Source organism: Hippocampus bargibanti, linkage group LG17 (genome assembly GCF_051943395.1).
Source record: "Hippocampus bargibanti isolate YZ-2025 linkage group LG17, ASM5194339v1, whole genome shotgun sequence".
Taxonomy (NCBI): domain Eukaryota; kingdom Metazoa; phylum Chordata; class Actinopteri; order Syngnathiformes; family Syngnathidae; genus Hippocampus; species Hippocampus bargibanti.
In genome coordinates, this window is record NC_142750.1 from 6,180,750 (window position 1) to 6,207,303 (window position 26,554).

General features: G+C 41.1%; 1 protein-coding gene across 2 annotated transcripts in view; it reads left to right on the forward strand.

Annotated features, from left to right (window-relative positions):
• olfm2a (olfactomedin 2a) overlaps nt 1–25,403 on the forward strand; it is a 54,119-nt gene extending 28,716 nt beyond the window's left edge. For both annotated transcript variants that reach the window (XM_089019036.1, XM_089019035.1), the window contains exons 2-6: nt 10,347–10,496; nt 16,625–16,780; nt 20,120–20,339; nt 21,593–21,699; nt 24,432–25,403. In XM_089019036.1, coding sequence (XP_088875162.1) covers nt 10,347–10,496; nt 16,625–16,780; nt 20,120–20,339; nt 21,593–21,699; nt 24,432–25,106 — 1,308 coding nt within the window. In that variant the 3' untranslated portion in view covers nt 25,107–25,403. The remainder of the gene's footprint in view (nt 1–10,346; nt 10,497–16,624; nt 16,781–20,119; nt 20,340–21,592; nt 21,700–24,431) is intronic.
• Nucleotides 25,404–26,554: the final 1,151 nt, after the last annotated feature.

Genomic DNA, 26,554 nt, shown 5'->3' on the forward strand with positions numbered 1-26,554 from the left:
ACGTCTGGTCCGTTGCGCACTTTCAAATGGACTCATCTTGCCGACACGCGTGAACGCTTTGATGTTCGGGAAGGCAACGCTGCTGCCTGGTTGCTCGCGCGCATCCGGAGAGTGCAAAAGTCTGTTTCCTTTAATGAGTGCGAAAGACCCAGAAAGTTTTCCCGCTTACACGGAATCTGGAGATTGCTCACTTTTCTACTTTAGTAGGTTCCTTTTAACTCATTCACTGCCAAATGAGGTGCAAAAAATATGTCCAGTACAGTGCCTGGGTTTTTGTCATATTCACTCAAATTGCAAGATCCACAAAATATTGACTACATAAACATTCAATGCAGCGTAAGAAACCGTAGACTCTCTTCTTTCATCAGAAAAAGAGTAAATTCCTAAGTTATATAGGTCTGGAGTTATCTGAGCTTGAAATGGGGCCATACATATTGATTTATATAGCGCGTTAACAACAGCTGAAGCTGTAACAAAAGCGCTAACATGGAAGAAAAGGCAAATGCTATCCATAACTTTGCCCCCCTTTACCTATCTGACTTTCAAATTTCTATTCCCTCAGATACTCTTCCTCCCTCTACCTCTGTATGCCCCCCCTTGCCTGTTTCAGCACGATGGGGGACAGGGCTTTCAGCTGCTCTGCCCCCAAACCCTGGAACTCACTTCCTCCCGGCATTCGTAACATCAATTCTCTTCCCACCTTCAAATCCCATCTCAAAACCCACCTATTTAAAATTGCATTTTCTGTGTAGCCCTTTCTCCTGTTTCTATGTATAACTGTATTTTATTTATTGTATTCTATTTGTGATTATATTTTATTTATTATAGTACCTATGCATATCTGTGACTGTAAAGTGTCCTTGAGAGCTTTGAAAGGCACTTAAAATGAGAATCAAAACAATGGCTTCAGATTTGGAGAAGATGCTTTCTTGTAACTCATCTAGTTATAAATATGATTCAAATAGTTCTGAAGAGGATAGCATAAATGTTTGCAATCGATTAAAGAAGTCCTTCCGTCTCATTTTGAGGTGTCTGGACTCCAACGTAGCACCCAGAAAATGCACAAGATGGCGCCCAAGCTCTCTTGGACATAGGCTGATTTGTTTGCTGGGAATTTGTGTCAACTAGTATCAAATAGTAGTGCAACACATAACGACTCACCATCGCGTTATTTGTGTGTTCTTCCTTCTAATTTCGCCATCAACATGGATCAACACGATGTTTTCAGACCAAACGAAGTACCCAAAATGAATTGTGTGTCGCTTTCTCGGTCAGGGGCGTTCCTGTAGAAGTCATTTGGAGTGATTTTACAAATTATGGACACAACTTGCCCGCCAGGGGTGTCGGTTGTCCTTTAAAAAAAACATTTTCACTGTCAAGATTGGAACTGAGACACAAATTTAGAAAGAATCACATCTGTTCCATCTCCTGAGATCAAGTGAAGATATTAAAAAAAATCTCTGAGGCGGCTGACAATGAAATTATTATTATTTTAATAGCACGCCACATCAAAATGTGATTGAGGTCAATATGGCGCTGTCTGTCAAGCTCTGTAAACTTTTACATCCACCGCACGCACGGCCCAATAAAGCAAATTGTGTTGATCGATTGTAGGACGTTGATTAAACGACGCTGTGGATTTTATTGAGGGCTGCTTTGTGACAATTTACAACCTTCGCTTGGAATTTGTAGGAAAACGTAACGGGTGACAGATTTTGAAACAATTAGCCATCTTGTTATTGGTGATTGGCTGTGAACATCAGGGGGAGGGAGATTGGGGAGTGGGCATAATCAATTACTGTGTTGTGTTTGATCAATAATCAAGATCAAGGAGCCACATCAACTGTCGAATTGAAGTATGACGACTTTGGAACTAGCATTCTTGAAAAGGGTTCAAAACATTTAGAGGCGAGAGATTGAAACGTTCGATGTAATGTCACTCAAATTCCAGGACCCACAGAAGATTGAGTTTTAGGACTACATAAACATTCAAGAAAAGTTAGTTTCACTTCTTTCATCGTGAAAAAAAGAGTTAATTCCTAAACTATGGCTGGCTAGTTACCTAGATAGCTAGATAAATACATATATGTAGCTGGCTAGATAGCTGGGTAGATAGCTGGCTGGATACCCAGATAGATAAGTGGCTAGCTAGATACCTACATAGATAACTAGCTTGCTAGACACCTGGTTAGATGGCTAGCTAGCTGGATACCTGGATAGATGACTGGCTGGCTAGATACCTACCTAGCTAGATAACTAGCTAGAGAGCTAGATAACTAGCAAGATTTATTTTTTATTTTTTACTTTATGTTACTTCCGGGTTGAGTGGACGCTGGAGAGTGTAGCTGCCGCTGCTCACCCGCAGGTAAAAAAATATCCTGTGACTGTAAAGTGTCCTTGAGAGTTTTGAAATGAGTTTGAAATGTATTATTATTATTAAGTTATATGTAGTTATATGAGCTTGAAATGAGGGTGGCTGTCCAAAATACAATGCAATACATACACATTGGTTTATATAGCACTTTAAAGGACAACCGACGTCACTTTTTTGTTTCTTAACTGACATCAGAAAAACGTTTTATAGCATCTAAAATACCCAAAACACACAGTATGATATTTTTATTCAAATGCAAAACACCAATAAAAATGACTTAAAGTGTCCAAAATCTGCAAAAAAATTGAGCTGCGAATCGGGCATTTTCAGAAAGTCCCGCCCCCAGTTTGTGATGTCACGCCAAGACGTCTTGCATTGCTTGAGAATCAAAACAATGGCTTCAGATTCGGAGAATATGCTTGAGAATATGCTTTCTTGTTACACCTCCAGTTATGAACATGATTCAAATAGTTCTGAAGAGGAAAGCACACGTTTACAATCGATTAAAGAATTTATTCCATGCCATTTTGAGGCAACATTGGGGCGAAAAGATCACCAGAAAAGAGGCACAAAATGGCGACCTCCTGTGGCCACCTCCGTTTCCACAGGCTGATAAATTCCTTATATGGAGCTTGGACACCCTCTTCTGGCGCTTTTGGGGGCAACACAAGGTTTTCAGACCAAACAATACAGCAAAATACATTGATATGATTGAAGGACTGCTACAATGTGTCTTTTTTTCGGTCAGAGGGCGTTTCTTTTGTGACGTCACGTACGGACTCGTCGCCAACTCAAAAAAACAAGACTTCCTGAATATTCAGCGCGAGTCATAAAACGTAAAATATAGCTATATGCGGTGGAATCTTTTTAAAATACGCTCAGTAGAAGGCATTTGAAGCCATTTTACAAATTATGGACACAACTTGTCCGGAGACGTCGGTTGTCCTTTAACAACACCTGAAGATGGAACAAAGCGCTAACATGGAAAAAAAGGTAAATGCTGCCCCGTTGTGGAAGGGAAAAACATTGCCAGATGTCTGGCCAGTGTTTTATCTGCACTCAAGCACGAAAAAAACAAAACCTGAACTAATTGGGGAATGGCGCTCTACGTCATATTTTCAAATCCTGAATAAATTTGTGAATGGCAGTGAATGAGTTAAGATAGCAGGAGACAGTCATATAGTCGTTTTAATAGATGCAATACATACATTCAACTTTAGTTTGATGTTTAGTTTGACAGTTTGAACTACTGTTTGCAAACTACCGTGTTGACATCGTATTGTAGTCAAGCGTGACCCTGATGACACACTGAGTGTGTTCTTGCAGTTTATCTTGTGTTTTTCACCCAGCGCATCGCACCTCCTCTTTTCTTGTTAGGAGAACGGTCTCGTTCGCAAACGACACATCACTAATTGTGGCGCTCCGTGTGTATCCCCAAAAATAGTTTGTATCCCAAGGTAAAATGTTCATAAAGTTAACGTTCGTAAACCGAAAAGTTCGTAAGCCAAGGGGTTCGTAAACTGAGGTATCACTGTATTTCGTAATATTTCTAAAAAATAAAAAAAAGCATTTTACCGTCAACATTTTACCCAGTCTGTGTCACTTGAAAATATTCGGTTGGCCTCAGGTTTGCTTATCCTACGCTCCGTTTTTAGCCAGGCCTCGTTTGTCTTTTTCACGCCGTCTCCCGCAGATGTCACGCGAGTTCATCGGACGCTGTGGCGGGTCGCCTCGATTTGCTGCCGTGCTTAGGAAACTTCTAATGGACTTGCAGTCATGCTCATAAAAAAAAAAAAAAAAGTATCGAGCATCAGATTTATGATCTCATTTACTCCTGGCCTGTACGGCAGCCAGCTCCAGGGTCGCTCTAATGAAACACCCGAGGAAGTCCATCCTCTGGACGGCAATACCTGCAGCTCGCAAGCCTAATTGGATAATCCCACTGAACTTTGTTCATCATTAAGGGCCCCGCAGCTTCATCACAGCTGCGAGATGCGCAGGTAATCACAAAGGTTGATTAGTATGACGGCTCGATGCCCGTTTCTCTGCTCCATTCATTTTAGTTGCCATGTGTTGACGGTCAATGTGTGATTGCCAAATATCTGTAAAAGCAGCGAGGTCCAGATATGGGGCCACAGGCTATTTGGTACGTAGCCTTGTACAAAAAATATCTTGTGTAATTTGAAATAAAAATTTGGTTGGTGCATTAAAAAAAAAAAGCATAAATAATAAAAAAAATACAAATGCATTTTAAAACCCATGTTCATTGTTCAAAGATCGGTTACAAATGTGATTTTCTTCACATTGAAAGTGAACACAAAAAGGCTTAAACGGATAAGCAAGCTATGGGACAACCAAAGTAATCACACAAACACCCAAAAGAAATACATTTTCTCATTACTTATGTTATTATAGAAAGTTTCTGCAATTCTTATTAAAGTTCACCTTAGTTTTTATTTATTTATGTATTTATTTATTTGTGTTTTTTGTTAGTTTAATTTTTTAATGCTTTAAAATGTATTTCGTTTTTATATATTAGTTTTTATATATTTAGTATTTATATATTTGGTTATAGAGACGCTTCCCAACTTACGAACAAGATGGTCGTTTGTAAGTTGAATTTGTTCATAAGTTGCTTCAGTGCTATAATGTGTATGGAATGCATGTTTTGGATTGGATTGGATTTACCTTTATTTGTCTCACAGTGGAGAAATTTACATTTCACAGCAGCAAAGTTATGAAAGGAAGAGGAAAGAAAGAAGTAGAAAAACAAACTACAAGAGCTGCTGGAAAGGCAGCCACTCTGGCGGCGCCATCTTGAAGTCTTTAAAGCTTATATAAGTATGTTTAAGGTTACATAAGTATGTTTAAGGCTTAAGTAACCTGAATTGGTTTGTACTGACAAATAAACATTTAATAAAATATATGCTCTACAAAGATATGTACATGTACAACTGGAGAGAATACTACATATGTTATTACAAAAATGTTCGTATGTACCGTTGTTCGTAACTCGAATGTTCATAAGTAGGCGAGCGTCTGTACATTTATTTATGTGTTTATGTATTTGTTTATTTGCCTGTTGGTTTGTTAGTTTATTTATGTATACATGTTTGTGTGTGTTTGTGTGGTTGCGTGCATGTGTGTTGGGTGGGTGTTTGCGTGGGTGTTTGCGTGGGTGTTTACAGGGGTGCTTGTGTGGGTGTTTGCAAGGGTGTGGTTATTTATTTATTTATGTGTTTATGTAATTGCTTAATAGCCTGTCAGTTTTTATATCTTTCTATTTATTAATGTCTTTGTCTGTGCGTGTTTGTTTTTTGTCTGTGTGCGTTTGTGTGTGCCGCCCCCCAAAAAAACTAATTGCAACTAGAGAGTGTCCCTATGGAGTCGCTTCCACCAATGACATCATTATCACGGAACGCATATCTGAAACTCTCTACATAATACAACAGAGGCCTCTTTTATTCATTTTTGATGAGCGAAAGAAGGTGCTTGCCCTGGTGAGCTTAAATTGATACTGTGAGGGGGGAAAAGGGGGGGGGGGGGCTTACATACAAGTTGCATCCTGGCGAATCCATTTCTCTTTTATTTATTTTATTTATAAGCGTCTTAGTCCCACAATGGGGAAATTTGTAAATATATATTCTACCTAGCTACCTGTCTATCGAGCTAGCTAGCTCACTTACCTATCTGTCGAACTAGCTCGCTTACCTGTCGAACTAGCTCGCTTACCTATCTGTCGAACTAGCTCGCTTACCTATCTGTCGAACTCGCTCGCTACCTATCTGTCGAACGAGCTCGCTTGCCTATCTGTCGAACGAGCTCGCTTGCCTATCTGTCGAGCTAGCTCGCTACCTATCTGTCGAGCTAGCTCGCTTACCTATCTGTCGAGCTAGCTCGCTTACCTATCTGTCGAACTCGCTCGCTACCTATCTGTCGAGCTAGCTCGCTTACCTATCTGTCGAACGAGCTCGCTACCTATCTGTCGAACGAGCTCGCTTACCCATCTGTCGAGCTAGCTCGCTTACCTATCTGTCGAGCTAGCTCACTACCTATCTGTCGAGCGAGCTCGCTACCTATTAAAGGTTTTCTGATTCTGATATATAGATACAAGACCTTATTTTTTAAAATTTTAATTGTACGCCTGACACCGCAACGTGCTAACAGGCAAGCAACGCATAGGACAATTTTGGCCAGGCAGCATGTCACACACTTGCACAGCAATCGACCATGTGATGGCACCAGAGGGGGGAGTTTGCCAGTCATTTAGCCTCAGAGTTTCTATTCAACATTTTGAATGGATTTCAACTTACGACCATTTCGATTTACGACCGTTTGGTAGGAACGGACCTTGGTCGTAAGTCAGATGTTACCTCTGTGTGTGTGTGTGTGTGTGTGTGTGTGTGTGTATGTATATATATATATATATATATTTTTACTTTTAATACAAGCACCCGCAATGCTTTCCTCCCAATTCATTTCATCATAAAAATGTGAAATGAACTCACTCAGAAAGAGTGACAGCAGAGAGGAAATGAAGACACGGCAGGGTTGAGATTGTATGCATGCGTGCACGGTGGCTGCTTCAGTCTCCAACGAAACATCCCTACCTTCTGAGTTCCGCCGGGCAAATAAAAAATTCCCTATGATCTGCGGAGCGAAGACGACATGACTTGGATGGGAAAAGAGTGATTTTATTTGCCGCCCTATGCCTGCACTTATGTTGATGGCTCTTTAATTTCATCTCCAAAACGGCTAATCTTTCTCTCGTTACATTTTTAGCCTCGTCTGTCCGAGGCTGAGCGGAGATGTGAATGAAAGGGTCAAGACAGTACATGCGTCTGTGTACGTGCACTCAGCACTACTTCTGATTGGATTAGTCCAAGAAGGACATCCAACCTTTCAGCCAAGCCCTTCCCCTGAGTTGGTTATTGATCGGCGAACAGCTCCATTTCCTGCTAGCTTCCAAACATATTGGCGCATCTGTTTTCCACTCCATTGTCGGATCACGCCTCTTTTACTTTGAAATGTTGATCTTCCATCGCGGTCTTAATTAGTCAGCCTGGTCTTATAGTTTGCAATCCATCCTGTTCTTTTCCATTAAGGGTGTGGAAAACGATCACGCTTTCTTTTGGTTTGTTGTTGGTTTTATTTATATTTTTTTCCATTTGCCGCTAAGGATAAAGCCGTTTGGAAAATGAATGAATTTGCCGCTACGACTGCAACAGGTTAGCTCGGGAAGTAAAAGAACAAAAAAATGCACAGGCAATAAACCAGCTAGATTTTATTTCATAATGTATGTATTTATCTATGTATTTGTCTATTTATTTATGTATGTATTTTTGTATGTATTCATGTTTGTATTTATTAATATTATTTCTATTCATTTATATGCATTTATATTAATTTATATTCATTTAAATTCATTTATAGTACTTTATATTCATTTGTATTCACTTATATTACTTTATACTAGTTAGATGTATTTATTTTTTAATTTTTTTATGCATTTATTTATGTACTTATTTATTATGTATTTATTTATATATTTATTTATATATTTATTTATGTATTTATGTATTCATTTATTCTTTTATTTATTGTGTTCCTTGGTCATACCGAGAGGCCACTTGTTGCGAAACAGACTAGAAATTCCCGTGCAAGTGAACTACTCACTGCGTTGTTTCCTTGGTAACACGCAACAGGGAATGAAATGAAAATGGGATGACCTTTTCTCAGTGTGAGGCCATCGCAACGTGTAGTGGGGAATATATTGTTCGCATTTGGAAATTCATGGACAAATCCACGCTTGCAATTGGAATTCCTGAATGAACGTTATGATTGGAAGATATTACCTGCCAATACATTTTTGCCTGATTTTAAATTATCCATAGAAGTGAATTTAACCCATTCGCTGCCATTCCCGAATTTATTGGGGAATTGAAAAGTGCAACATTGAGCGCCATTCCTGAATTCGGGTTTTGTTTTGTTTTTTTTTCTTGCGGAGGTGCCGATAAAGCGCTGGTCAGACCTCTGCCAATGTTTTTTCCCTTCCACGAGGGGGCATGTTAGCTCTTTGTAACAGCTTCAGCTGTTGTTAAAGCGCTATATAAATCAATATGTATGTGTTGTATTGTATTTTGTACAGTCATTTCAAGCCCCATTTCAAGCTCAGATAACTCCAGACCCATCTAATTTAGGAATTAACATTTTTTTTCCTGATGAAAGAAGAGAATCTAAGATTTCTAAGCCTGCATTGAATATTTAGGTAGTCCTAAAACTCAATATTTCGTGGGTCCTGCAATTTGAGTGAAAATGACAAAAATCCTGGCAATGGAATGGACAAATTATGGGCTGGCAGAGAATGAGTTAAGTGTATTTGCTGTACAATGTAGAGATGGAGAGTTGACCTTGATTAATTAAAAGGTCTCTATATTTTTTGTATGCAAATGTTGTATTTAACCAAAAAACATTGGTTATATTCATTTTTTTGGATTATAAAACGTACAAAATGTATTTTTAATGTTGGTTTGCTGTTCAGCAGTTTTATGCTGTCCTTGAATGGTCATTTTTCTACAAAAGTAGCTTTTGCGCGTGGGGGAAAAAAAATAAATACTTTTTTCCCCTTCTGAGCTGATCCAATTTCGTGCCATTTGTTCTGAAACTATTATAACCTTCATTGCAAAGTATTCTGTATCTCTGTTCATTTATCACGTTAGGGACAATGAAAATGCTTTTCCATTAGAAGGCCACCTGTGGTCACGTATTCCAGCTTTGTGTACGACAGAACACATTTTGTGTGCCAATTTGAGAATATAGTTATCATATCTGCATTATTTTTGTTTGGTGGCGCACCGAGATTTTGCAGGAGATTTACAGGATATGTCACCCACTGATGATTTGTGCTGCGATTTGATCTCGACGATTTTGATTTTTGTCAACATTCAACAAAACAACAACCCCCCCCCCCTCAAGAAAAAAATGGATCAAAACCCCTGTGAAATCCAAATCCAAATGTATTATAAGCTATCTAGCTAGCTGCATATCTCACTAGCTAGCTATTTGCTATCTATCTTACATGCCGGCTATCTAGCTAGCGATCTATTAGCTATATAGCTATCTAGTGGGCTGGCTACCTCTCTAGCTAGCTAACTATTAGCTATCTATTGGCTGGCTAGCTAGCTTTCTATCTATTTGAGTTACTTCCGGGTTGAGTGAACGCTGGCGTGTGTGGCGCATCCAAAATAAATGGACACGCAGCTCGTTGAACCTTGTCCCAATTTCATATATTCAACATATTAGCTCTGGCTGGCTATCTGGCTAGCTACTATCTAGCTAGCTAACTATTAACTATCTAGCTGGCTGGCTATCTAGCTAGGTATCTGTTGGCTATCGATTGACTAGCTAGCTAGCGTTCTATATATTTGAGTTACTTCCGGGTAGAGTGAACGCTGGCGCGTGTGACTGCTGCTGCTCACCTGCAGAAAAACTGATCCTGTGACTGTAAAGTGACCTTGAGAGTTTTGAAAGGGGCTTATAAATGAAATCTCCTCAAATATTGACGTTGGAAACATTCGCCGGCCTCTCACTCGTTCTCTTCTGCTGTGCCGTTCTCCACTCCAAGCTAAAATTAGACGGCAAGAGATTCTCAGTAGTTGCCCGGATCAATTGCCATTAATTGCCTTTGAGGAGCAACAACTTTTGACGTGGGCCGCGAGAGCCAAAGAGAATCCCAAAGAGAAATTACGACTGTGTAGCTAAATTGCGGTGACAGAATGGGTACAACAAATCCCGATATGGAATAAATGAAATATCTCACCCCTCCGCTGAACTCATCCACACGGGACAAAGATGATTCAATAGCTTTATAAAAGTTTCATGGGGGTTGTACATTTTTCACCGTTGATACACGCTGACGATCGCCAGAAGCTCCCACTCAAAGTATTTGTCCATCTTTTGGTATGTTCCACAGGCGCTGTACCCGAGTCCGGAAGAAGGTTGGCAGATCTACAGCTCGGCGCAGGGCGCAGATGGAAAGTGTATCTGCACGGTGGTGGCGCCAGCTCAGAACATGTGTAACCGAGACCCACGCAGCAGGCAGCTCCGCCAGCTCATGGAGAAGGTGACCGTTGTCAATGACGCGGCAGATTTCAGAAGCTAAGTGACAAACGCGGGACGACGCAAATTGCTCATCGTTTTTCAAATAGAAATCCGTGAGAATGAGTCATCGGGCAGAGGCTAGTACATGTACGGAGAATTTGACAAGTGGAAAGAAAACAGAATGACATGCTGTTCTTGGTATTAGCTTGACGCTAAGCAGTATTTTGACAAATCATGAAGACGTATTAATCAAAAAAAGAGGTATGACGTTGTTTTAATAATAGTAATACATTTCATTTATAAGCGCCTTTTAAAACTCTCAAGGTCAGTTTACTGTCACAGGAAGTTTTTCTGTGGGTGAGCAGCGGCAGCCACATGCGACAACGTTCACTCAACTCTGAAGTAACTCAAATAGATAGAAACCGAGCTATCTAGGTAATGGATAGAAAATAAATAGCGAATATATAGCCAGATAGCCAACAGCTTACAACAAGCCAGCTAGACAGCTAATAGCTATCCAGCTAGCTAATGGACAGCTAATAAATTGCTAATAGATAGCCAGATAGCCAACAGCTAGCCAGCCAAAAGACAGTCGTTTTGTGATCACGCTGTGGTTTTTAAAATGGCCAAAATGAGCTTAATACTAGCATATAAAGGGAATTGCCATTGCCACGCTCACGGTTAGCATGATGGTTGTGGTATTCACAACAATTTAAGCAGAAATGTAGACTGATAATATCACACCTGTACTACAAATATTATTTAACCCTTCCCCCAAAAATGATTACCATAATTTTGAGTATTAGCAGTAGTAAAAGTATATTTTTCTGATTTTTTGTGTCTCTGTGACTGTATCTTACTGCCTGCTGGAAGCTAACGTGAAACCACCATAAGGAACTACACAAACAATTAGATTGCAGCATTAAATCATGGCACAAAAACACTTTCTTTTTTCATCATATCCATTGAATAATGTTTTTTTCCATTAGCCGCAAACGCGCTAAGCAGGCCGCAAATGGGATAAACAGGCCGCAAATGCGCTAACCAGGCCGCAAATGCGCTAACCAGGCCGCAAATACGCTAACCAGGCCGCAAATGCGCTAACCAGGCCGCAAATGGGATAACCAAGCCGCCAATGCGCTAACCAGGCCGCGAACGGGCTAACCAGGCCGCAAATGCGCTAATAAATTGCGTCTGGTGAACAAAGGCTGCCCTGTTTTTGCTCTTCCATCACGTTTTTTATTATTTTATTTTCATATCTCTGGTCAGTCAATGAGCGCGGCAGGTCAGTAGTAAGGAGGGCTTTTGTCTTCAAAAGCTCGCCCATTGAACATTCCCGCTGCATCTCCGAGGTCACTACCACATTGTACGAGCTTTACATGGAGCTCCAGACAGACTTTGGCAGAGAACTATTCTGAATTCTTTCAACCTCAACATTGCCGCTCGCCCTTTTGTCCTTTTTTCCCCCACTTCGATGTAGGAAATTTGTGGATGGGGCTCCACTGAAAAAAAATCCTCTGCATGCTTTGGATCCAAATAAGGATGTCTTTCTTTTCATGTGTGTGTGTGTGTGTGTGTGTGTGTGTGTGTGTGTGTGTGTGTGTGTGCTGCTAGCTTCGTCTTTCATGCTTTTGTACATCTCAAATAGCGCAAACCTCAGGTGTCCTCATTAGGACGGACTCTGGACTGTATTAGATGGGAGCACTTGCCTTTCATAGCTGCTGCCTTCAAGGCAGAAATTGTAATCACTTCCACAATCTTGAATTATATTTTAAAAAATGAATTGCGCTTTGTTGGTGAGTGTCAGCACTTTGCACCTAATAAGACAAAACAAAAACAAAGGCAATTTTCCTTGCATATTATGGGAATAATAATAAATAATAATAATACATTTGATGTCTAAGCGCCTTTCAAAACTCTCAAGGTCACTTTACAGTCACAGGATCCGTTTTTCTGTGGGTGAGCAGCGGCAGCCACACGCGCCAGCGTTCACTCAACCCGGAAGTAACGTAAAAAGATAGAAAGCTAGCTAGCTAGCTAATAGATAGCTAGACTGCTAATATATAGCTCGCTAGCTTTCCTGACTCAAACAGCTAGTTAGCTAGCTATATAGCTAATAGATAGCAAGCTAGATAGATATAGCTAATAGCTAGCGAGCTAGCTAATATGTTTCCTGACTCAAATAGCTAGGTGGCTAGCTATATAGCTAATAGATAGCAAGCTGGATAGATAGATAGATGGCTAATAGACAGCTAGCTAGATAGATAGCATATATTTGACATCCACAGCATCAGCGAGGGCACTTTTCTACCCTAACGTACGTGTTTTCCTGTAGCAGTTTTTTACTGTCAAAGGGCGGTCCTTTAGAGACGTCACGTACGGACTCGTTACCAACTAGACTTCCTGAATATTCAGCGCGTGTCTTAAAACGCAAAATATAGCTATATGCGGTGGAATAGTTGTAAAATACGCTCAGTAGAAGTCATTTGAAACGATTTTACAAATTATGGACACAATTTGTCCGGAGACGTCGGAGACTTGTCCTTTAAGACTCGCACTGAATATTCAGAATAAAATGTGAGAGAAGACTGCAGAAAAAAATACAAGGAAATGTTCATTTCTTTAGCTCTGTAGATCCCCGTCCCAATAGTTTGTCCCCAGTCAGTGCTTCTGTCATAGTCTGTGTAAATTTTGTGCGCTTGAAGACGCACGCAGACACAACCATCCGTCAGGGGAAAGACAAACTTCCAACGAGGCAGAATGCAATATGTGAATTCAAGCCAAGCGAGTGCCTTTTTGCATCTCAATTTAGCCCCGCCTCCTTCGCAAGAGCACATCAATGTCAGGACACGTGTGCTTTATGGCCTTCCCTTTCGCCCGCATTCAAAAAAAAACAACAACAACACGCGGCAGAGGTGACTTATCGAACTGTGACTTTTTGAAACTGGAAGTGTGTGAAGTTGTTTTCCAGCGTATTCTCTCACCTCGATCTAAAAATATAAAAGAAATCACACTTCGCCCGCAAGTTGCGAGAAAAAAAAATTGGAACTTCAAAAAGGAATTTGCCGTAAGAATCATGTGCTTTTCAAATTTAGAGCGACGGACGTTTGTTATTGTTATTTAACTCATTAACTGCCATTCCCGAATTTATTCGGGTTTTGAAAATATGACGTAGAGCGCCATTCCTGAATTTGTTGGGGTGTTGGTTTTTCTTGCTGGGGTGCCGATAAAGTGCTGGCCATTGCCTCTGGCAATGTTTTTCTTTTCCACATGGGGACAACATTTCCCTTTTTTCATGTTTTCAGTATTGCATTGCATTTTGGACAGCCACCGTCATTTCAAGCTCATATAACTCCAGATCCATATAACTTGGGAATTAACGCTTTTTCTGATGAAAGAAGATAGTCTAAGGTTTCTTACATTGCATTGAATATTTATGTAGTCCTAAAACTCAATATTCTGTGGGTCCTGGAATTCCAGTGACAATGCCAAAAATCCTGGCACTGGAGTGGACACATTTTTGTACGTCTGGCAGTGAATGAGTTAAATAAGTAATGCTGCAAAGTACACAATTTGCTTAGGGATCCTTTCTGAATATCTTCGAGCATTTCTAACAGTGAAAAGAACATGTTTTGATGGAGAATGTGGGAGAAGACATGAGCGCGGAAAACAGTAGGCTGGACACAGTCATTGAGTGGGCCGATCGCGGGAAGGCGAAGGAGGCATCTGGAGCAACAGACTCGATGCCAAACGGTGACCTTTGAGATTTGGGACTGTTGGACCACAGTACCAAATCAACTGTGTGAGCAATTCGGAGGACTTTGAAGTGGTGCAGGAATGAGCCTATTTTCCAAAAAATGTTTTTTTGTTTGTTTTTGTTGACACGTGAAGGCCTGGATAGATCGGCGGAGAAGACACGAAGCGTCAGTTCAAATGAGCGCAAGGGGGCGTGACAGTAGGCCGGTTATGCAGCAGCCGAGTGGGATGTCGGCACTGGTGGAGGATTAATCCTAACACGCTGAATAGGGAATCAATATCGCAGCCTATAGCAAAGATAAGATTTGCTGTGCGTTCGTTATGCAGTGTCAGAATTATACAAGACTCCAGAAGCGCGTTCATGTTTGTTTACTGAAGAAAAACGTTTTTCTTAACTCAGAGTATAGTGGTCCCTAAGTAGCAGGAAATGTATCATTATTGGTTCTTTGCAGAGGATAAAGACAACATGCCTTTGAGTATTGTTATATTTCTGCACTATTTATGTTCAGTTAATCAATGCTTCACTCAGTCACCGCCAAACGTGCAGAAATGCGTCCACTGCAGTGCCAGGGTTTTTGTCATTGTCACTTGAATACCAGGATATTGAGTTTTATAAATATGGCGTTAGAAACCCTAGCCTCTCTTCTTTCAACAGAAAAAAAAACCAGTTAATTCCTAAGTTATATGGTTCTGGAGTTATATGAACTTGAAATGGGGGCGGCTGTACAAGTTAATTCCTAAATTATATGGATAAGGAGTTATATGAGCTTGAAATGAGGGCAGCTGTCAAAAATACAATGCAATACAAACATTGGTTTGTATAGCACTTGAACAACAGCTGAAGCCGGAACAAAGCGCTAACATGAACAAAAGGGAAACGCTGCCCCCTTGTGGAAAACACAAAATATTGCCAGAGGCTATGACCAGCGCTTTATCGGCACCCAAGCGGAAGCTGTTTGGTTGTTTTAAAGGACAACCAACACCATTTTTTTGTTTCCTAACTGTCGTTTTATAGCATCTAAAATACCCAAAACACGCAGGCTGATATTTTTAGTCAAATGGAAAACACCAATAAAAATGACTTAAAGTGCCCCAAAACTACTTCAAAATTACCTCGGAAATGGCGAGTTTCAAAAGGTCCCGCCTCCTTGTTTGTGACGTCACGCTAGGACGTCTTGCCTTGCTCGAGAATCAAAATAATGGTGTCAGATTCAGAGAAGATGCTTTCTCGTTACTCATCCAGTTATGAATATGATTCAAATAGTTCTCAAGAGGAAATCATAAATGTTTGCAATCGATTAAAGAAGTCTTTCCATGTCATTTTGAGCTATCAGGACTCCAATGTGGCGTCCCAGAAAATGCACAAGATGGCGCCCAAGCTCCGTTGGAAATGGGCTGATTTGTCTGCAGGGAATTTGTGTCAACTAGTATCAAATAGTAGTCTTGGTTCAACACACGATGATTCACCATCGCGTTATTTATGTATTTTCCTTCTAATTTCGCCATCAATACGGATCAACATGATATTTTCAGACCAAACAAAGTACCCAAAATGCATTGTGTGTCGCTTTCTCGATCAGGGGCGTTCCTGACGTGACGTCACGTCAGGAATCAGAATCAGAATCAGAATCAGAATACCTTTATTCGTCCCGCAATGGGGAAATTTGCAGTCCACAGCAGCAATTGAAGAGGGATGGGGTTGGGGTGGGAGTGAAAGGATAGAAAACAAGATATTCTAAGCATAACAAAATAAAATAAAATCGTCACCAACTCGAAAACAAGACTTCCTGAATATTCAGTGCGAGTCTTAAAACATAAAATATAGCTATATGCGGTGGAATCTTTGTAAAATACGCTGAGTAGAAGTCATTTGAAGTGATTTTACAAATTATGGACACAACAAGGTGCAGGCGTCGGTTGTCCTTTAAAAATGCAACATATTCTCTTTGTTGTATGTTTATTTTGACAAATAACCCTCACTTTTGCAGTTTCTTTGTCCAGTTCTATCTTTCCTTGTCATAACTTTTCTCTTGCTCAGCCCGAAGAACTTTTACAAAAAAACAACAAAATCTCATTGTTTATACACGCCTGCCAAAAGTGCCCTCTTTCTCCAGCACATCCTTCGATCTAAACAGCATGGCGCCGGTGCCAAATATCGATTACATAAGGCGAAAGGATCGCAATTCAAATTGCAGTCTTGCTCACAGGGAGAGTGTTAGCTAACTTTCAAGTTCAAACGATCCCCTTTGCGCTACAACCTCTCTTGTGTACAAAGAATCCGATCACATGCAATCAGGAGTCAAACAACTACAGAGACGGAATGTCAGTACCGTTTATCCAGAAATCACCGAGATACATACGCAAATACAAACGTGCCTGTTGTTCTGTCACCAGGTGCAGAATATCAGTCAGTCCATGGAGGTTTTAAATCTGCGGACCAACAGGGACCTCCAGTACGTGAAGGAGACCGAAGGACTGATGAAAGTGGTTGACGGGAGGCTGAAGGTGGCCACGGACAACCCCCGCAGTCTCAACCCGAAAGGTTTTCAGGTACTCGGCATGCGCACCACCACCTCTGCTGCACTGAATGTGTTTGTGTGTTTTGCCACAATGGCTTCATGTCAAGTGTGGTTATTCTTGTGTGTTCCTGTTTTTAAAATACGGGTTGTTTGGAGCCTTTGGATGAAAATCTTTGAAAGTGGAAATGGTGTCAGTGATGATTTATTTTGTTATATATTTGCAGTTTAATAACCTTGAACAGATATATACATTTTTTTAACTGATGGAAAATGAGTTGCATGGTACCACCCAAATGCATTCACAATGTATTTATCACAATAAATAGCGAAACTAATACGTCTGTGTAGGTCGTACAGGAGTGGTCCACTAAATGACACAAAAATGGACAAAATCAGACTTCAATGGACACTTAGGACGGCGGAAAAAAATCATTGGCACCGGGCTACCCACTCTTGAGGACTTGCACACTGCAAGAATCGAAACAAGGGCGCTGAAAATTCTATTGGACCCTCAGCACCCTGCCCACCGCCTTTTCCAGCGACTCCCCTCAGGCAGGCGCGACCGATCCATGCGCACCAAATCCGGCAGACAATTAAACCACTACTTCCCCCAAGACAGTAACTCTCTCAATAGTAACCCAAATATAACTCTTTAGTGCCTTGTTGCAGTTTTTTATGATGATACTAGTGCAGTGTGTTCTACCGGAGACAAATTCCTTGTGTGTTCTACATACTTGCCAATAAAGATGATTCTGATTAATTGATGAAAAGGTTTCGTCAGCTGTCATCTGTACTTCTTTGAAGGTATCAGACGTTTCACTTCTCATCCGAAAAGCTTCGTCAGCGAACTAAAATTGTGATGGTAACTCTGGCCCTTTGGGATATATATATAGGGCCATAGTTACCAGCACAACTTTATCGATGAGAAGGTTTCTTCAGCCGTCATCTGTACTTCTTTGAAGGTGTTGGACGTATATATATATATATATATATATATATATATATATATATATATATATATATATATATATATATATATATATATATATATATATATATATATATATATATATATCCATACTGTCCAGTACTGTGATTTACTTTGCTCAATGTCAGGCGAGTATTGGACTGGAGAGGTAGTGTCGAATGTATAATCACTCTTACAAGCGGAGATAAGTCGCAATCATCTGTCAGCGTCCTTTGTCTTCTTCTTTTCTCTCGCCGGCTGCTAATTCATTCTTCACACCCTTGGGATATGAGATGAAGCATATAATAGTTTGATTAAAGTAAAAATGCCAAATGTACGCTTTCCCCCCCGGGGATGCTTCAATGTCGCTCAATTGGGTTTTATTCTCCGTGAGGCTTACTGATATGTGTGCGTGCTTGAAATGAGCCTGATCATAAGTTTGATCATAAATGTTACATCCCAGGTTTCTTGATATCCGAGTGGAATGGTAGAATCTGGGCTTTTAACCACATTGAGTGATGGCAAGTTGAGACGTGGGAGATTAACGGGATCTGTGCGGCTTGGAAAAGGAGGCAAGAGTGGGGCGGGAGGGGAGAGAGATTTATGACGCCACGCCACAGGGCCGAGAGTGGCTCCATCACTAGATTTAAGATAAACCCCCAACAAGAGAGAGTGTGGGGTGGCGGGAGGTGCAAAGGCGCCATCCCTGTGGCTAGCATATTTTATTGAAAGGTCTATTTCTTTCGTGATCTATGGCTTCCAAAGCTGCATGCTGGGCGGCTCACCCACTGCTGCTTCCTGCACGCCTACCGTTGCCATTCTGGACACCTGATGAGTCACATCATGGCAGCAGTCTGTTTCAATCCATCATACAGACGTGCAGTCTTATGTACCAAAGTGGCAAAGCACGTGTGTGGAATGATGGATTGGTTGAAGGTCCAGTTGAGGGGTGGAGCGGTTGGTTGTGGGATTTTGCATGGGTGAATGGGTGGGTGAAGGTCTGGGATTGATGGATGGATGTATGTATGTATGGGTGGGTGGATGGATGGATGGGTGGGTGGATGGATGGATGATATTTCCATCATTGTGTTGTTGGATGGATCCCTGGTTGGTTGATAGATGGATGGATGGATATTTCAGTGATTGTGCTCGATGGATGGATGGATGGATGCATAGATAGATTCATATGGATGGCTCTTTCAGTGATTGTGTTGTTGGATGGATGGACGTTTCAGTGATTGTGTTGGATGATGTAAGAATGGATTGGATGAATGGGTGGACGAAATGATTGGATGGATGGATGGATGGATATTTCCATGATTGTGTTGTTGGATGGATGAATGGATGGATGGATAGAAGAAATGATTGGATGGGCGGATGGATATTTCAGTGATTGTGTTAGATGGATGGAATAATGGACTGGATGGATGGATAGATGGATGTTTCAGTGATTGTGTTGAATGGATGGAAGAATAGATTGGATGGATAGATGGAAGAATGAATAGAAGAAATGATTGGATGGATGGATATCTCTGTGATCGTGTTGGATAGATGGAAGAATGGATCAATAAAATTATTGGATGAATGGATGGATATTTCGGTGATTGTTTTGGATGGATGGAAGAATGGATTGGATCGATGGAAGAATGGATCGAAGAAATTGTTGGATGGATGGATGGATAGATGGATATTTTTCAATGATTGTGTTGGATGGATGGAAGAATGGATAGAAGAAATGATTGGATGGATAGATGGGTGTTTCAGTGATTGTGTTGGATGAATAGAAGAATGGATTGGATGGATAGATGGAAAAATGAATAGAAGAAATGATTGGATGGATGGATGGATGATGCATGGATGATAGATGGATGTTTCAGTGACTGTGTTGGATGAATGGAAGAATGGATTGGATGGATAGATGGGAAAATGAATAGAAGAAATGATTGGATGGATGGATCTATTTTTCAGTGATTGTTTTGGATGGGTGGATGGATGTTTCAGAGATTGGTTTATTGGATGGATGGATGTACTAAATTAGATTCAATGTGTTTTAGCTGGCAAAATTCTAAATCTTTTAGAGAAAGCATGGCATTTTGAAGAATGTAAAGACATTTTTATTTTATATATGTTTTTGAAGTTCACAACGGTTGTGGTTTGGTTCCATTTAATGTTCAGAAGGAATAGAGACTAACAATCCAAATTCAGGACACAACTGAGGTTCATAAATTTTACATAAAGCAGTAAAGGCACGGACCATTCGTCATTCCCAATGATATTTGAAATTGCTATGAATGGACCCCCCCATCCACACTGCATGACCACCCACAACATGACAGAGACATGAATGTCAACGCTAAGTGACGCCACACCGGTCACTTCTCCAACCTCTGTCGACTATTACAGGATTTGAAAGACAAGCTGGGCGAGCTTCTCCGTCGCCTCCCCGTGCTGGAACAATACAAATCGGACACCAAGATGATCCTGCAACTTCGTGATGAGGTGAGGAACCTTTCCTTCGTGCTGATGGCCATCCAGGAAGAGATGGGTGCCTATGACTACGAGGAGCTACGCCAGCGAGTCTTGCTGCTTGAGACCCGCCTTCACTCTTGCATGCAGAAGCTCGGTGCGTACATACCGCACACCCACGCGACTTCCAGTCGCAAACTCACCCGACTCTATTACAGCAATTAGCGTGAGCGGCGCGAGGCAGAATTCAATTATTGATTCGCCAAACATCAACAGAAAAAAACCATTTCCACTGTACAACATTTACACCCGACGTAAATTATGTAAAACGGCAGAATGAATAATTGATTGCCTTTTAGAGCGGGCTGAACTGATGATTTAAACAGAATAAAACAAATAAGGGCTGATGACCATATGGCGTCAGCCGACCAGCACAAATCTCAGCTTTACTTTCCGTATGAAAGTACAGTGATACTTCGGTTTAAGAACCCCTTGGTTAATGAAGTTTTCGGTTTACGAACGTTAAATTACTGAACATTTTACCTTGGCATACGAACTTTTTTTCGGGATACACACTGAGCTGCCTCAATGTGTCGTTCGCGAACAAGCCCGTTCTTCTGACAACAAAATGGCAGCTGGCTTGTTTTGGTCCTCTATTTCCCACCCCCAGTCTTCAGTTAAAGCCACGTGATTGGTCAAGAACGCAGCAGTGAGGGGAGGTGATTTAAACATTAAAGCAACAGGCAGACAATAGTGAGAGAGTTTCAGCTTTGATAGTTCAAAGGCAGAGTGTAGACTGCAAGGTTAAAATATCCCATCAATCAGGCTCCACAAACAACCCGCACAAATCATCTGGACACTTGATGCAAAAAGCTATCAATCCAGCTAAACAGAACACAATTGATGAGGATCTAAATAAAATTATCACAGAGAACGCACCTACAAGGGATCATTCTTCAAGCTGTTGAAAGACAAAGGTTACGTTCCTCATCAAGTGTTTAATGCTGAGGAAACCAGCCACTCCATTCCATCAAGCCATTAACAACCATCACAAAGGTAAATAAAACCACTTTATTATACAGTACAGTTTATTTCTTTAATTATAATACCATAGCACATTTATTATACATAAAATAAAGTATATTTTGTGACTACTTTTGAGGCTACTTCCCGACGAGGCACTTTGCTCTTTCTGCAAGCAGGCAAAGCCATTTCAGTTCCGTTTGAAATGACGCATCCATAAATCAAACCCCATAGAGTACATCCATTTAAAACAAATGGAGAACGTTCGTCACATCCCTTTTCACAATCTAATTGAAATGATTTTCCGCAGGATCCGGCCGGCAAGTGTGTATGTACATAATATTAATATTCATACCTTCCTTCTTCCATCTCTACTTTGACCTGCAGGCTGCGGGAAGCTCACGGGTGTGAGTAATCCCATCACGGTCCGTGCGTCGGGGTCCCGGTTCGGATCCTGGATGACAGATACGATGATCCCCAGCTCCGACAACCGAGTGAGTGTCCTAATCCCTGGAAAGGAGCAAATATGCAGGATGAAGTGGGGCAGAAATCCAAAGGGAAAGACAGGGCAGAGCGGGGGTCTTGACTCTCACGGCGGGAAATTCATGGAAATTTCAGAGAGGCGATAAAAATCATATTAGTGTGAAACATTTTTTTTTTAAAAGTCGAAAAAAATGTTTTTGAATCTTTTGTCACATGCTCCGATACATCCCACATCTCAAAAACATGCATGGTGCCTTCACTCTCAATTCTCAACCGGTGCGACTTGTCAATGATGTCGTCAGAACCGACTGGCCACCACCCCACCTTAACCACCAGGGTCATCATGGCAACAAATGAATGAATCATGAGAGAACCAATATACAGACGCTGCCCAACTTACGAACAAGATACATTCCAAAAGGTTGTTCATAAGTTGAAATTGTTCGTAAGTTGAATTTGTTCGTAAATTGCTTTGGTGCTATATTTTGTATAGAATGTATGTTCAAGGATTATATAAGTATGTTTAAGGTTTATATAAGTATGTTTAAACTGTCATCTTCAACTAGGAGAAGCAATTTAAGACTTGAAACTCCTTCACAGGAAGAGCTCATTAGCCAGGTCAAACATGTATCAGTTAATGGAAGAGACAATGTGTGTGGTATTCTATACAAGAAAACTATGTGTTACTAATGTATCACTTAAATTTGCATATACTCTCAATAAATAGCTTGGCAGAGGGCTGCAAAATTCAGGCGTCTGTCATGAATACCTACGTCTCCTGCCGGCAGTAAAGTCAATCTTTCTGGGTTCGAGTCTTTGTCCACAGTGTACGATCGATCGAACATCTCTGACAATATGTTACTACAAAAATGGATGTACCGTTGTTCGTAACTATAATGTTCGTAAGTAGGAGAGTGTCTGTACAGCATGGGAAAATAATTCTCATTCATTCCCTGTGAAAAAAAATTGCCAAATTTGATCTTAAATTCCACTGGAATCACACAAACCGATGATCACTAATAGATCAATTTCCCTCCTCCCTGCGCTCGTTCGCCTCTGCAGCACCAGCTAATAAATCATTTCATCATCATCAATGGAGGAATAAATGAGTTGTTTGCACTGGAGTTTTCCAAATGGCCAGGGCAATTAGTATGTGTGCCCTGAGACACGTGATATAGAGAGTGCACGAAAATAATTGAAAGACGATGTGAGTTTGTATCGTCGGTTGAACTTGGAGAGACTTACATTCTCTTGGGAGTTGGATTTTGTATTAAAAAAGCGTTGAATTATATTTGAGAGAATATATGTATTTTCAGAGTCATTACGAAAAACAAAAAAAAAAATCGTGGACAAATCTGCGGTGATTAAAATCATGATTTGAGCGTGTGAAGATACGATGTTTTCACGACCATGCTATGATCATAGTGGATATGAAACACCTTTCTTCCCCCTGACATTCTAAAATTCTAAAATTAACTTTAAAAACGTACAGAAACACTGAAAAACGGATCGTTTTGTGTTGATAATAATAATACAGTAAAGTCTCGTTATATCGATATCGGATATATCGATAGTCCCGGTTATATCGATACTATTTCTATGCACGCACGGAGAAAATTACATCCAAACAGGGTCGGATATATCGATAGTCCCGGTTATATCGATATTTTTTCGGACTCCCTTGAATATCGATATAACGAGACTTTACTGTAATAATAATAATAATAATACATTTAATTTACAAGCGCCTTTCTGAACACTCAAGGACACTTTACAACAAAGACAACACACAAAACAGTAAAATCATGATATCATTTGGACCCTAATGTGAAATTCATTTCCATAAAAATGGCCTTGAAAAGAAAGTTGCCCATGACAGGCACTAGTTTACTAATCACTCGCTATGACAAGAGCTAGCTTGCTAAACACTAGCTCTAAAGCAGGCAGGTTGTCCAAGTCTGGCACTAAAAACACACATTTTCTCTTTTGGCCACAGTATGGCGTGGTATAGTTTTAAACTGTAAATAACAAAATATCAGGATGTAGAAGATGGTTTTCAAATAAGTTAACGTAACTTGCTAACTAATAATGTTGGCTTGACAATTCCCAAACTTTAACCGGAGATGCCCTGAAGAAATGGCTGGAATTATTTCAGACTAAATTCCTTTGATATCACATTGCCATGACAAGCAGAATTGTAATGAAAGAGACATCGGTGGGGGGGTTGGTAAGATCAGCACCTTTCCCTTTGCGGAGCTCGTGGGACTCGTCTGACAGGCCGAGAATGTTTAATGCTCCATCATTTCCCCTCTCTCACAATCCAACTGCTCCGATTGGCTTCTCCCACTAGTCCCACCGGATCTCTTATTTCTAGCAAAGTGCCTACTGTTGCGCCTGGGGAGGAGAGGAGGAAAGGGCGTGGGGGTGGGGAGAGTCTCTATCTTAGCAAAGACCTTCTCACAGTGTCAAGCGCAAAATCAACATCTACGTGGAGTTCGGTTTAATTAAATCAATTTTGAAAATGAAGTATGTCTCACTGGAAGTGTCACGGTGAGGGAGGTGACCTGTGTTAATTTGCCCTTGCTACTTAGAGCACTTCAAAAAGGCGACAGAGCTGTAAAATGTATTGATTTGAGTGCATTTGGTTGGAAGATGTTGCCTCCTGGCAGATGTCTTCCATTTTCGAGGTTGGCAGTCAAAAAAGCTTCCAAAAAGTAAACGTTGACTCTCTTTCTGGTCGCAGGTTTGGTCCATGGACGGTTACTACAAAGGCCGTCGCGTCTTAGAGTACCGTACCATGAACGACTTCATGAAAGGTCAGAACTTTGTGCAGCACTTGCTCCCGCATCCTTGGGCAGGCACTGGCCACGTGGTCTACAACGGTTCGCTGTACTATAACAAGTACCAGAGCAACATCATCATCAAGTACCACTTCCGTTCCCGGAGCGTCCTGGTGCAGCGCAGCCTAAGCGGCGCCGGCTACAACAACACCTTCCCCTACTCCTGGGGCGGCTCCTCCGACATCGACCTGATGGCCGACGAGAACGGCCTGTGGGCGGTCTACACCACCATCCCCAAAGCCGGGAATATCGTCATCGGACGCCTGGAGCCGCAGACGCTGGAGGTGCTGCAAACGTGGGACACCGGCTTCCCCAAACGCAGCGCCGGAGAGTCCTTCATGATCTGCAGCACGCTCTATGTCACCAACTCTCACCTGGCTGGCGCTAAGATCTACTTTGCCTACTACACCAACACGTCCAGCTACGAGTACACGGACATCCCTTTTCACAATCAATACTCTCACATCTCCATGATGGACTACAACCCCAGGGAGAGGGTCCTATACACCTGGAACAATGGGCATCAGGTGCTCTACAACGTCACACTGTTCCAGGTCATTAAGACTTCCGGGGATTGAGAGTCCGATAAAGACTGACACATTTACTGGTGTATACAATGTTTGGGGGAGGGGCCAGAGACATGGTGTAGGTGGGTGGTATTTACGTGTAAACAGGCATAGACATACATATTTTTTATCAATTCTTCATGGAGTGCTATATTGTGGAAGAAAAATAAAATAAAAACGCAACAAGGTCGGTACTGAAACAAAACAAAAAAAAACGGATCATTTCCGTTTGATTTTCTTTCTGTGATGAGTAAGCATGGTCCATTTTAATTGTGATGAGAAATAAACGTCGGTCTTTACCATGGACAACCTTGTGATTTTTTTTCATCCTTTAAACGCATTCAGTCAAGCCAATCGAGGTAGCCGACGTTTTCATGACGGCAGGAACATCACAACGATCGGCTCCGCGGCTCAACAACAAATGGCATTTTTATCACGATCAATTATTTATAAGGCGTGGCCCTTCCTTAAGCTTCTGAGGAGCCGTTGCATGTAACCATAGCAATTGTATTCCTCATAGACGGCCTTCCTATCAATAAAATGGTTCTCGCTGACATGTTCATAGAGTTCCGGGTGACATTTAAAGCTCAATAGAACAAGTCGAATCATACGATAGTGAAGGAGATGAGAAAACAACAACAAAAACGTGATGGATTGTGTTTGCGGTGTTATCCACCGTGAAGGTCGGCGTAGTGAAAGGCACAAAATTGGTCAAGGTTTAGTTGCTAGGCAATCATTTGACTGTCTAGTAGCGATAATGTTTTCCGATTTACATTTATGCAGGAACTGGGCCAAAGCGCTCATGAATATCGACTTTAATTGCTTGGCTACCACTACCTCCCGCAAAGTTGCAAATCGACAGTTCAATGATTAGATCGCTTTTGACTTCTTTGCTATTACTGGAAGGCCCACTGCAGTGGTGGCAAAAAAATGAAAGATGATTAACTCATTCACTGCCAGACGATGTGCAAAAAAAATGTGTCCACTCCAGTGCCAGGGGTTTTGTCATTTTCATATCAAATTGCAGGACCCAGAGAATATCGAGTTTTAGGACTACCTATAAAATCAATGCAGCGTTAGAAACCTTAGACCAGTGGTGTCAAAGTCATTTTTTGCCGCGGGCCACATTGTAGTTATGGTTTCCTCTCGAGGGCCGTTATGAATTTGGAGAAGCCATTAGAATGTTTCATCCCCTCCACATATTACATATAGAGCACACAACAAATTAATGAATAACTAGTTTTCAAATCTGAAGTCAAGAATAATGACTGTTATTGTGGTTCACATCCAAAAATATGAAATTTTGGTTCGGATTTTAGCAAGCATCATGGAATTTCACAAGTTTGATTTGTTTGCGCGGGCCGAAAAAAATGATGTGCGCGGCCGGATTTGGCCCCCGGGCCTTGACTTTGACACCTGTGCCTTAGACTCTCTTCTTTCATTCGAAAAAAAGAGTTAAT